The following is a 12,500-nucleotide window of genomic DNA, read 5'->3' on the forward strand; positions in this document are numbered from 1 at the left end:
GTTCATGACAGTACAGAAATGTGAAAGAATAAAGTTGTTTTTTGTCCTCCCATAAAACAGCAATACTTCTATCACACTGTGTATAAAGAAAATAATGAGCTGATATGAACCCTAAATTACAATAGAAGTCTCTAAATACAGCAAAACCCACCAATTTAAAACACAAAAATGACTCTAGTTTTACAATGAGTGACTAAAAGAGAGTGGGAAAAGTCAAGGTGTGTTGGTGATGCTGCCTCACTCTGAAATAAAACCCATCCTGGAGACTGGGCAAACGAAACTATCCCCTGTCTACAATGGGTTAACAGTGGGTGACATGATATCAAATTATGTGGTAGCAGTATTTTGTTATTAGAAGACAGCCGCAACCAGAGCAGATGAATAGCACGAGGCTTGAGGCTTACACACTTGAAATACCCCAGTGTTTAGACTGAAGGGAGCCAAAACTACCCTGTTGTCATCAGGTGACGGCAGAAAACAAGTGAGAAGCAGACTGCTGTAGCGCTATGGTGTCGAATGAATAATGTTGCTTTAATCTTTATTTGCTTGTCTTGTTGTTGCTTTTTCTTACCCATTGCTAAAGTGCAATAGATCAAGGTGAACACTGTAGCCATAGAAATGGCTTTAAAATGAGTGCTCCAAATGATTGTCCATAATCTGAGAGAAAGTTGCTGCTTGGGTGCAGAAGAGTCAAAATGGTATCAAATCTTGAGTTGGTCCTACTCTCTCAGTATTGGGACTCTTAGTATATCCTTCAGTGGCATCATACTGTGTGTGACTCTCATTATCAGATTTGAAAATATAGAAATATGACAATGCCATAAGCAATCATTCAATCAAGATGATTCTGAATGAGTTAAAAGATTTCCTTTCCTCAATTTTCTTGCAATATTCAGCAGCAATCAACATTGCCTGATGAGAAAAAAAAAGTCAAAATGAGGCTCTAATACTTCCTTCTCTACTTACACTTCTGTCCACAGAGCTGAGCAAGATTGAAGTTGAGCATTGCAGCCAGTCTGTCGCAGAGCTCTGGCCTTAGGAATGGGGCAGGCACCTCTTTCGTCAAATAGTGCATCATGTCGACGGTCTCTCTTGCTAATGTCAAGTATGATCTTTTGGGGGTGAGAAAGGAGAATGAAATTATCAGTCTTTTATCCTGACTAGAGGATTTTCTAAGGTTAGTGAGGTAAAAAACATTTCTCTAAGTATAAATCAGGTTTTACAGTACTTTTTAATTAGAAGAGGGCCCAGAATCAGTAACAATGTTATATTAGTAACTGAGAAATCTGTATACAATTTATAAAAACTGAAGTGAAAAATATATAAACTTTTCTATAATAACATGTGGTTGGAACTACATTGCATACTGCATAACATTTAACATAATATTGAACTTTGGCTATCAAAAACCATAAGAAAGGAATAGCCCTAATGATCAACCAATTAACTACCAATATGGCATCACCCTTCTATCAAACATTATACTCTTCAGTCAAAACAAATAAGGACACAGAGGAAAATATCAGATAAAGAGTGACATCAGCTGTCTTTGGTTACAAGCATGTTTTGCATTTTCAGTGTTAATAAAAAGAAAGAAAAAAATACAATGAGACAGATATGATGATGATGACCACAATGTTCCTGTTGCTGGAGATAATATCTACATTTAAAGTGTAAAAAACAAAACAAAAAATCCTGACAAAGGGCATTCCACTTACCTGCACTGTCTTTCATCCGTGGCCAGCAACCTTTGTCTTGTCTGCTGCTGCTCCCTTGTCTGCTGTGACCAAGTACCTCTTTCCATTTCCTCCTGAACTTCATGAATGCGCTGAATGACAAAATATTGATGGAGGAGTTAACTTCTTGATCGTACCATTATCATAATCAACTTACAAGCTTACCCAAAGAACCTACAATATATAAGATATCAGAATTTCTTCTTTACTTTTTCTTTGAGAAATATATCAACTTTTACTAAATTCATTTCCCACTTTCTTTTGCTTGACTTATTGAATTCTAAAATGTACATCTTAACAGGAAAATGACTTCTATACACTGTAAATAACCCTGATGGATGTTCTATAAAATCCCCAAGAATAATTTTCAGAACAGGGGGATGGGGTACTATTCTTATTTACATGAAGCTTACCTTAAGAGCATCAAGTGACTCATCCAAGAGGAACGTTGTATCATTCATCAGGAGGTTCACAAACTTCACAAACTCTTTACCAGAACTGAAAGAAATAATGATGGGTAAATAGGTAAATATTATTTCCAACTAATGTAGGGCCACAAAGGGAAATGTGAATCTCTAATACAAAAATGTATTTCACTACAAAAGTAATGCCCTACTGTACAATTACCTTACTTTTTAATTTGTGTATCTACTTAGCTATGTATCTATATATAATTGAAAATTACTTTAAACATGCCAAATCCTAAATATGGAACTTTCTAACTATCCATAGAAATTATCAAAATCATTAGCATATGAATGAATGCCCAACGAAGATATATAATACAGTTATGTGTAGTTGCACTCTATCATTTATTTCTAAAGTTCAAAACTTGGAAGTCCACTGACTTAACAACTGCCTTCTGAAACAAGTATTTTCCATGCACATTTACTCACTTTGATTCTGTTATTACAGCCTGCCTGTGTCCTCTGTCTTCCCAAAGGCTCTTGAAAATGACACTTATGTGGTAGCGGATTGTGAATTTGTCATAGAACTCGCTGCTTGCTCCTGTTGTCTCCACCACTGTCAAGAGGTATAGGATATCAAACCTTGTTATGTAAAGTATCAATTATTTGACAATCAGTATGAAGATTCAGTATCAATGTCTATAGGTTAGGTTTATCATTCCAAATATCTTACTTGTGTAGAATTTCATCAAAGATACAGGTAGGTGTACTGCTAGTGGATGGTGAAGGATGCGCTGATGTAAGCTATCGACATGTTGCTGGACTGAAGGGGTCAACATGAACACCATCTAACAAAGACAATGCAGTTTAATTTTAAAAATCTACTCCATACATCATAATTATCATTATTGCTAACATCATACTAGCTATTCAGAATATTATCATATAAAACAGAGAACACTCTCCAGAGAAAATTCTGAATTTTAAAAAGGGGTTAGCCAATTTTGTGCAACCTACCTCAACAAGTTTGGCTGTCAAGTATGGGTTCTTAATATGGGTGGGAGTACACAAAAGGACAATGGTCATGGTGATGATTGGATCTTCTAAGTGTTTGATGGGCACCTTGGGCATGTACCTTGCAATGAAACACATCATTAGAATATACATCATTTGAATGAATAGGAATGAATGAGTAGCAAAACTCAAAAAAATAGATTTAAAGTTTATCCACAAAGTTTTAACATTCTATGTTCATACTTGTGATCATCCTAAATAATTTAAATATACTTTAACTCAAAACTAGTGGTCTGTGGTCCTACTGCCATACTTACTGTAGTGTAAAAAGCAAAAACTCTGCCATGTCATCCAAGTACCATTCAGGCATGGCAGCAAAGAGTTCTGGTATTGATGTTGACAGTGGGAGAAGGTTGGCAGTTTCTACAAGGGAGCTCCCAAGAGGAGCTAGACTAGTTGGCCCTCCAGTGAGTGCCCGTAAGACTATCTTGGCAACATCAGAGTAGAAATGCATGCATCGTTCCAACAGTTTTTCATCCAGCAGCCCAGCATCGGCACAAATTCTTGATTTATTCAGTTTCTGTGTGAAAGTCAAAAGGCAAGTTAATCAGGAGTATTGCCATCTGATTAGAACTTTAAAGATTAAATTCTGAGTACTGGAGAGGTTTTGGCCTTGAGTACCTTAATGTACCTTAATTGTCTTATTACAAAACACTAATTTGCACACAGCAGATAGAGTAAATATGAATTAATCACAAAATGAATAAATTCAGTATGCAGTGAATCAAAATAAGTCTCATTCACAGAAATTCCAACTCTACCTTTAACTGGGTCTTCCACTTCTTAAGGAGCTCTCTCTGCCTTGATGCCACGGGAAGGTTGGCCCACTGGGATTCTGTACTTTCTATCTCTTCAACCTGTTTGATAGGTTTCACTCCTTAGTTTCATTAATATTTTATGACAATAATCCTAATAATAACATAATAATAAAAAAACTAATAATAATATGAATGCTGACAATGATAACAATATTAATAACAATAACAAAAATAATGATAATAATAATATGAACAATAGTAAAACTAATAATAAAATGATAATTGCCCTCACTTCAAGAAATGCAACAATGCTACTTTATTAGCACCTGATTAGTACTACTCAAACTATATCACATCATCATTTTAACATATGTATTTACACATATATATAACACTAATGAAACTGAGCATCCCAGAAGCCATACCATTTTCTGAAGATCCCGAATGGCTCGGATGCGACGCGTGTACTTGCGCATGACAGGTAGCACGCCAAGATGGTGAGCATGGAGAGTCAAGAACCAGCACTGGCTGTGAAATGTCACCTCTTGGAACTTTGATGGTTGTTCAGCTTCTGTAAGTATTTCAATGCAGGTAAATATTGTAAAATTTCAAATATTGTAAAATGTCTGTATATATATATCGGGGTGTGTGTGTGTGTGTATGTGTGTGTGTGTGTGTGTGTGTGTGTGTGTGTGTGTGTGTGTGTGTGTGTGTGTGTGTGTGTGTGTGTGTGTGTGTGTGTGTGTGTGTGTGTGTGTGTGTGTGTGTGTGGTGTGTGTGTGTTGTGTGTGTGTGTGGTGTGTGTGTGTGTGTGTGTGTGTGTGTGTGTGTGTGTGTGTGTGTGTGTGTGTGTGTGTGTGTGTGTGTGTGTGTGTGTGTGTGTGTGTGTGTGTGTGTGTGTGTGTGTGTGTGTGTGTGTGTGTGTGTGTGTGTGTGTGTGTTTTTGCATTCATTTGAATTTACATATACAAAAATTGAACAAGAACACCCATAAAACCAAAGGAAATGACAACCAATCCAAGAAAATTTTACTTACGCAGCTTTTTGCCCCATTCGTCAACTTCATCCTGTGTCATCATGAGGCGGGAATCTTTGGAAATATCAACCAGAGAGTCTGGATGAAAGGGGTAGTATGGGTCTACCTTTTCAAGATTTACCTGAAAAATAAAAATTAAAAATAAATTATCCAGCAACAATAAAACATGGAAAACTAAAAAGGGAGGGTGGTGGTGATGGTGGAAAGTAATTTGTCAGCATAAACTTGCACTGAATGACATTGCACATATCCTACGGTTTACGTTTTCTTACCCTAAAGCAAAGCTGCTGGAGAACTGAGAGCAGGTTTATTGTTGGGCCGTCTCCAGCTACCATCTGCTCCTTCACATGGATCTGCGCCCTCTTCTCATTGGCTCGGATAATTCTGGCTATGTAAGCAAGTACTGGCTCACGGGAAGTGGCATTCACTAAGATACTGTAGAACAGCTTGTGAAGTATGGTCTGGAAGGAAGGAATACTGGCTGTTAGCTAATAGAGTGGAGGATATACAATTCTATAATCACTTCATTTTATACATCAACAAGTGACAGCATATTTCCCATATAAATTACCAATTACATATGACCATCACATCAATAAATGAACCAGAGCAAGGAGAAGAAAGGATTAATGAGGAAACACAAGTAAAGAAAGAAAGGAGAAGAAGGAGAAAAGAAGGATATTTAAGAGAGATAAATAAAAGAAAGGAAGAAAGAAAAGAAAAATGCAATAAAAAATAGTACTTACAGTACGCATGAGATCTAGTTCTCTTGCCAGATCCTGAAGGCCATCAGGAACTGTCCTGCTATTTCCTTGATGCTTGATGAATTTATCCACCACTCTGGGATCATCTTCAGCAAAGAGTGAAAGCTCCAGAAATGGACCCAGCAGAGTGGTTGAGATGGACTCCCGCCCAACAGACTGTGACTCATTCTTTGGGCACCAGTTACTCTGTCATTGCGAGAGGAGAGACGGGAATGACCATTAGAAGAATATATTTGTATAAAATTCCTTGCTAACAAAATAAGGCACTGATCCAATTTCTTGAGTTTGACATCTTTTTGTAAGGAAAGAATCCCTTAACACCAAGCTGGAAGCCTCTGTTACAATACATCCATACAATATGTTGTGTACCCACCATTGACACCATAAGGCTGCAGATTGGCCTAGAAGAATTAATCTTGATGTCAGTCAGTAGAACTAAGGACTCAAGGACTCTAATGTAAGTGGATGATGTCACACTACAACTTCTCATGGCTGTGCTTAGACCCTGGAGGAGGGGACTGAAGACCTGTAGAGAGAAGAGACCAAAATAAAAGTAAAGATGCTATCATTCTATTATACTATCTAGCAAAAATAGAAAAAGAATCAGAAGTTAGTATTTGATCCTATGACCAAGAAACATACATATAAATATAATATGAAGGAATTCACTTTCCATTTTTTCTTTATCATTAAAAAGGGGAGAAAAAATCATAATACATATATTTCCCTATCATCATACATTTTTTTACCCTCAACAAATATCAAGAGACAAAAAAATATATATTTTGCAAAAAACAAAATATACAATATTTGCAACATGAAGAGCAAGATTGCTGCTTGATCAGCTGACCCACCTTGACGAAGAGAGGCTGGGTCTTGTGAGTGTGGTTTATAAGGTGACACAAGAACCCCCGAGGTAGAGACTCGGTCAGTAACGGATAGAGGAGGAGTGACACTACTGGAAGGTCAGTCGACGTCAGGCTTCCTGCAAGAGACGGACAGAGGGGTTCTTTCAAAGCTGCAGGAATTCCTTCCGATGAGGAAGACTGGACATGATACACATTGCTAAAGTTATTTATGTTGTATCTGCATAAAATATGAAAAGACGTCTTACTGTTAACAATCAACAGAAATAGGAAATGTACAAAATGCTATTATACCCATTAAGTTCAACCATCCCAATTAGGTCACAACCAGCCTAGGTAATACCAATAAGAATTAGACTTTGACCACTAGCATGTTAACTACAACTTTGTCCTATCTCTTATATCTTACAAGACCCTTTTATACAATTCTATAAATATCTCAGTTACCATTACTTATCAAGCTTTCTCATCTTTCCTCTGATATATTATTCATTTGGGTGTATTTCTAAATATATAATCAGAGAGAATCAATACAATGAATATATTATCATAATTGAACTAAAAAATATAGGTAGTTTATTTTGTGGGCGAATCAACTGACAATATTTTAAGACAGCAATATTTGCCAATCACTTGCGGTATCTTTCTTTGGGGAATGTTACTTTTTCATATTTGTTTACTTTTGTAAGAAAGAAAAAAAGTCTTTTCCTCCCATAAAACTGTAGTACTTTAATCATCAGGCATGTATGTATAAGCCTTACAATATAGTGAATGAAAGAGAGAGAGAGAGGAAATACTCACTCTCTTCAAAATAAAACCTGTCTGGAGCACCTGTTCATTGGCTAAGCTAGCAAATATATTCCATGTCTCCAATAGGTTGATAGCACTACTAAAGTGCTAGTAAAGTTGGAACCATATCAGCCAAATTTATCAAACATATAAATGTATCAGTTTTCTGTTTGAATGATTCTGCAACCTTATCGGAACTCTAACACACCTGAGAGAAGCAATGCAGCATGTGCAACACACTGATGACGAACATCCTGGAGTAATGTTGACAATGGTGGAGAGCTGGTTCTCTGAAAATGTTGATGCAAAAGATGAGCATCATTGCAAAATCCAATCCCTAACATAAATAATAGTAATCAGTCACATATATATCATTGCAATCAAAGTCACACGTATGCTATCAAAATTCCTATATTCACCTACTGATATGAATAAAGATTTACCTTTGGATGAATTTTTTCTTCATTGTTTACTCGAGAGTAAGTTTGTAGGAGGTAGGTGAGGGCGGTAGCTTCAGGACACTGTAATGGTTTTGTAAGCGCACTAACATCTGAACTACTACTACTACCTGTAAAACAAGAACCATGGTCAAAATTCTTCAGAAAGTGCACTTACTAATGTACAAGATGCAGTCAAAACGTTTGGAGACTATGCCTATGCAAAGGAAAATCTAACTGAGCCAAGCTTGAAACACATCCTGGAAGTCATGTTCAATCAGATTTGTTTTGTGCTTTTGATAAGCATATTCTGAGAGATTTGTTAAATAGCTACCTGTAGGTAAAGAAAACATTAAAGCTGCATTAAACACTAATACAATTTACTGTGTTACTCACTTGTCAATTTCTTTACTCCTAAATATTACAATTCATATTTGATTCTTCCAAATACCAAATGCATTTCTTACCTGTAGGAGAGGCACTGAGCTCTGGAGAGTTAGATGAACAGTTGTTACTATCAATAAGACCCTCTGGTAATTCACCAGAACACAGTCTGAGTGTAGCATCCATCAAAACCTGTGATGTAACTTCAGGTTGTTTTGAACCTGGTGTAACCTGTAGGAGGAGACTCATTTAGACAATGGATGCTGTGTGTCAAACCTTCCTTGATGTGTATTCCTGATTACAAGCAAATCATAACATTCCTATAATTTTGCCCAAATTAAAGTCATAAAGTAATTTCAGATTGATAGATTTGTGGAATAAATACTTCCAGAAAACGTACAATACGTTAAGAGAAACCTCACCTGAACTGTAAGTGGGCATGCATTTTCTACTCCTTGCCAGGAGGCTTGGAGAAGGTTGGACAGAGTTGCCCACACAAGTTCTTCAGTTACTTCTGTGGTGCTCACACTCTGCTTGGGAAAGATACAATTAAATAATTGTACTTAAAAAAATATAAAAACACAAAATTCTAGAAAAACAAACAAACTTTACAATTCCATAATTCAATTTTGGCATCAAATCAATATAACACAACTTTCACTTCAATTGAGCCTATCTCATTGGTTGTAATAATAACAATTGTATAGACCAAGGAAAAGAAAAAAAAAGAAAAGGAAGAAGAAAAAAAAGAAAAGAAAAAAAGGGAGAATTAGAAAACATGTAGTGCTTACCCTGTGTCTCTTGTTGTCACTACGGTAATGAGGACTATTCCCAGTATCCATCATCGTATCTGCTTTCGTTTCAACTTCCATGGGCTCTACACCTGTTATTTAAGTAGTCATTCACTAAGGAGTCATACATTCAAAACTGCTTTACAATTACACATTATGAGTATGTACTCCTAAAGATGTGAGTTCTTCTATTCTATTAGAGACTCTTTAAACAAAATTCTAAACACTTTATAATTCTTTCGTAGATAATATGGTTCAAATAAGAACCTGTGTGTTATCTAGATATCAATATCATATGTCAATCAGAAACAAATATCTATCCCTTTCTGACCTTTCTTGCATGGCGTTACATCCAGTGGTGAAGGAGGTGGGTGTCTCTTGGAAGGTGAGGTAATAAGAGATGATCCAGGGGGTGAGGTGGACAACTGTACCCCCTACAATAGAGAATGTGGTGTGAGTTGGAAGTACAACTTTGCAAATGTATTCTGTTGAGTCAGAATACAATTGAGAACATGTACATCTTCAGATTCACAGAGAAAAATGAAACAAATAACTCTCTGGCAGCTAGAAGAGGCTCAACATCTTAGCCAGGTGTCCATCATATACATTCACAAAGCAATTTGGTGAGTGACTTGATATGACTAATGGCCATACACTATTACTCTAATGACTGGAGCTCCTGGTTTTTCAACACACAAAATGCAGTCTGTCAGTATGGTCCTTCAGACACCATCTGTCCTAAATAAAGTGACAGATAAATATGAAAAAATTTGATATAAAATCTTACAATACAATTATTTTTTTTAAGATCCTAATCACCAACAACTGTGACTTTAATTCTAATCATGAATCAAATGTGCAAAAACACATAAAATATCTCCCTGATCTTGATGAAAGAAAAAATGTAGTGGTGTTATTGACATGGACTACACATGAATGACTTAGTCATTCAAATATTCTAATGAAGCTGACCATTAGTCATTAAATCAAAGGGGTTTCATTCATTTATTTCTTACTCTTTTATCAGCAATACTGTGGTCTTTTAATAATTCAGATATTCATTTTAACTTTCTGGAAATAGATATAGTATCCTTATCTTTTGCAAATCAAACATATACCTCATTTGTCCTCAAGAATTGATGTACCATGAAAAACTTTTTGCAGTAAATAGTTTACTTCTATTTTTTTTCTCATTAACAGCTCCTGAGAATATACTGATGGCAGGATTCAAGAATAAACTCAGAAGATATTGCCAGAAGATGCAAAAAAATGAACTTCTCCAATGGATTCTGATTTTTTCTCTCTTCAAATACTGATGAAATTCCAAGAAATCTCCTAATGCATAAAGATGAAACTCTATGCCTATTAAAATATTTCTAAAACATTGAACAGATGAAACAATAGTTCAACGATACATTCCAACCAACAATTCAAACTATTTAGCAATATGTCTCCAAAGAGCATCATTCAAAAAGTCAAGAAATCAAGAACTGAAGAAAAGAAAAACTCAAAGGGTCATTAATCCTTTCTTTACAGGTCACATCTCAAGATGATCAGTCTGGGTTGAGCATCTTCAGATCTGTGTTTTCTAATACTTTCTAGACTTGTGGATAGATCTGTGAGTCTACATATAATTTATTAGCAAAGTAACCCTACCTAGCATTTGATATGATACCCTAGTCACACAACTGCAGAAATAAATTACTAAATTTCAGTAAAAGGAAAACTGCAGTATGAAAGTGATGTGACTCCTGAAAAATGCCCTTCGTGGAAGGGTTAACAAACAGTCCAACAGCGGAGGAATAATCCAGTTTCAAAACTCTTATCTCACCGGAGACTGTGGGATGGATATCTGGGACGCATCTCCATTGTTGTTGCTACTGCTGGTTCCTCCACCGAGCCGAGCCAATCGCTTCTTTCGAATCTGTTCATAGAAAATGTTTTGCATTATCATAAAAAGTATTAATAATGGGTCAACATACTTTTTTGTGTTATACCTTTCAGAATAACCCATTGCAGAGGGGGATAGATTTACTTGCCCAGTCTCCTGGATGGGTTTTTATTTCAGAGTGAGTCATTTTCACACAACATAACTTGACTTCACTTTTCCCACTCTCTTTCAGCCACTCATTGTAAAACAAGTCATTTTTGTGTTCTATGAGACTTATATGTGTTACATGACAGGCTCTATCTTTGCTGCAGTTAACTGGAATTATAGTGTAGGGTGCACATCAGCTCATAATTTTCTTTATACTCAGTGCGTTAGAATTATTGCTGTTTTTTTTTCGTATTTGTGTACTATTGTGAATGAATACCAAAAATGTAACCATCCACAATGAAGATTACATGAAGAGAAACCTGTACTTATGACAGTGAGTGCCTCTGTGCCAGCCCTACTGGCACAGAGGCATATTATAGACACTGGGCATGGTTTGATTCACCTTCCTCCTCTCAATCTGCACATCCTTCATTGCCGGTACTTTAGAGCTTGAGGTTGGCAACTTGCTGTGTGCCATCACTCTCTAAAAATAGTACTTGCTAGAGACCGTGACTCTCTCTCTCTTGTTGGTACTAGGAGAAAGTGGTACCATCTAGGTTTTGGACTTTAAGCAAAACCCATTTTGCTTAACCCATTGCAGACGGAGATAAATTTGCTTGCCCAGCCTCCAGGATAGGTTTTATTTTAGAGAGAGACCGCTTGAAGCAATATAATTTGAATCATCCCACTTTCTTTCAGTCATTCATTGTAAGACTAGAGCGGTTTTTGTGTTTTATTTTTTTGTGTGTTTTATTGAGTTTAGAGACTTATATGTGCCATATGACAGGCTCTATCAGTGCTGCAGTTGACTAAAATTGTAGTATATTATCCATATTAGCTCATTATTTTCTTTATACTCAATGTGATAGAAGTATTGCTGTTTTATGGGAGGACAAAAGGCAACTTTATTTTTTCGTATTTTTGTGCTGTCATGAACGAATACGAAACATATAACCACCTACAATAAAGATAACAAGAAGAGGTAGGGAAGAGGAATGAAACCTGTGCTTGTGACTGTGAGTGCCACAGTGAAAGGCATCCATATTGGCACAGGAACACATTTTAGACACTGGGTATGGATCGAGTCACCTTCCTCTTCTCGTTCTGCCTGCACATCCTTCATCGGCGGTACTTTAGAGCAAGGGTTCATCAACTTAGTGTGTGCCATCGCTCTATAGAGACAGTGCTTGCTAGAGGCCGTGGATGGGTGCCATTCAAGGCTCTCTCACCTGCTGGTGCTAGGAAAAAGTGGTGCCATCTAGATTTTGGACGTTAAGCTTGTACGATATTACGGTAATTATAGTAATTAGGACTGCAGTAGCCATCATCACTCATTCCTTTTTCATAGCAAAATAAAATAGCACAGTGATCCAAAATCCCCGAACGTCGTGTACTTCATGACGCCCGTCGTCAGGCCAAA

General features: G+C 36.6%; 1 protein-coding gene across 3 annotated transcripts in view; it reads right to left on the bottom strand.

Annotated features, from left to right (window-relative positions):
- Nucleotides 1-12,500, bottom strand: part of Ube4B (Ubiquitination factor E4B) — a 23,274-nt gene that overhangs the window by 9,009 nt on the left and 1,765 nt on the right. For 2 of the 3 annotated variants that reach the window (XM_043038067.2, XM_043038069.2), the window contains exons 2-22: nucleotides 10,874-10,966; nucleotides 9,374-9,476; nucleotides 9,043-9,134; nucleotides 8,674-8,784; nucleotides 8,335-8,482; nucleotides 7,874-7,998; nucleotides 7,639-7,720; nucleotides 6,630-6,760; nucleotides 6,149-6,301; nucleotides 5,758-5,961; nucleotides 5,284-5,472; nucleotides 5,012-5,132; nucleotides 4,401-4,546; nucleotides 3,979-4,074; nucleotides 3,475-3,737; nucleotides 3,161-3,278; nucleotides 2,877-2,991; nucleotides 2,633-2,759; nucleotides 2,150-2,234; nucleotides 1,719-1,828; nucleotides 967-1,112 (exon numbers count right to left, since the gene is read on the bottom strand). In XM_043038067.2, the coding sequence (XP_042894001.1) occupies nucleotides 967-1,112; nucleotides 1,719-1,828; nucleotides 2,150-2,234; nucleotides 2,633-2,759; nucleotides 2,877-2,991; nucleotides 3,161-3,278; nucleotides 3,475-3,737; nucleotides 3,979-4,074; nucleotides 4,401-4,546; nucleotides 5,012-5,132; nucleotides 5,284-5,472; nucleotides 5,758-5,961; nucleotides 6,149-6,301; nucleotides 6,630-6,760; nucleotides 7,639-7,720; nucleotides 7,874-7,998; nucleotides 8,335-8,482; nucleotides 8,674-8,784; nucleotides 9,043-9,134; nucleotides 9,374-9,476; nucleotides 10,874-10,966 (2,758 nt within the window). The remainder of the gene's footprint in view (nucleotides 1-966; nucleotides 1,113-1,718; nucleotides 1,829-2,149; nucleotides 2,235-2,632; nucleotides 2,760-2,876; nucleotides 2,992-3,160; nucleotides 3,279-3,474; nucleotides 3,738-3,978; nucleotides 4,075-4,400; nucleotides 4,547-5,011; nucleotides 5,133-5,283; nucleotides 5,473-5,757; nucleotides 5,962-6,148; nucleotides 6,302-6,629; nucleotides 6,761-7,638; nucleotides 7,721-7,873; nucleotides 7,999-8,334; nucleotides 8,483-8,673; nucleotides 8,785-9,042; nucleotides 9,135-9,373; nucleotides 9,477-10,873; nucleotides 10,967-12,500) is intronic. The other variant, XM_043038068.2, reaches the window with a different exon arrangement.

This window comes from Penaeus japonicus, unplaced genomic scaffold (assembly GCF_977035675.1).
Source record: "Penaeus japonicus unplaced genomic scaffold, GWHDUDI00000001_assembly GWHDUDI00000037, whole genome shotgun sequence".
NCBI lineage: Eukaryota > Metazoa > Arthropoda > Malacostraca > Decapoda > Penaeidae > Penaeus > Penaeus japonicus.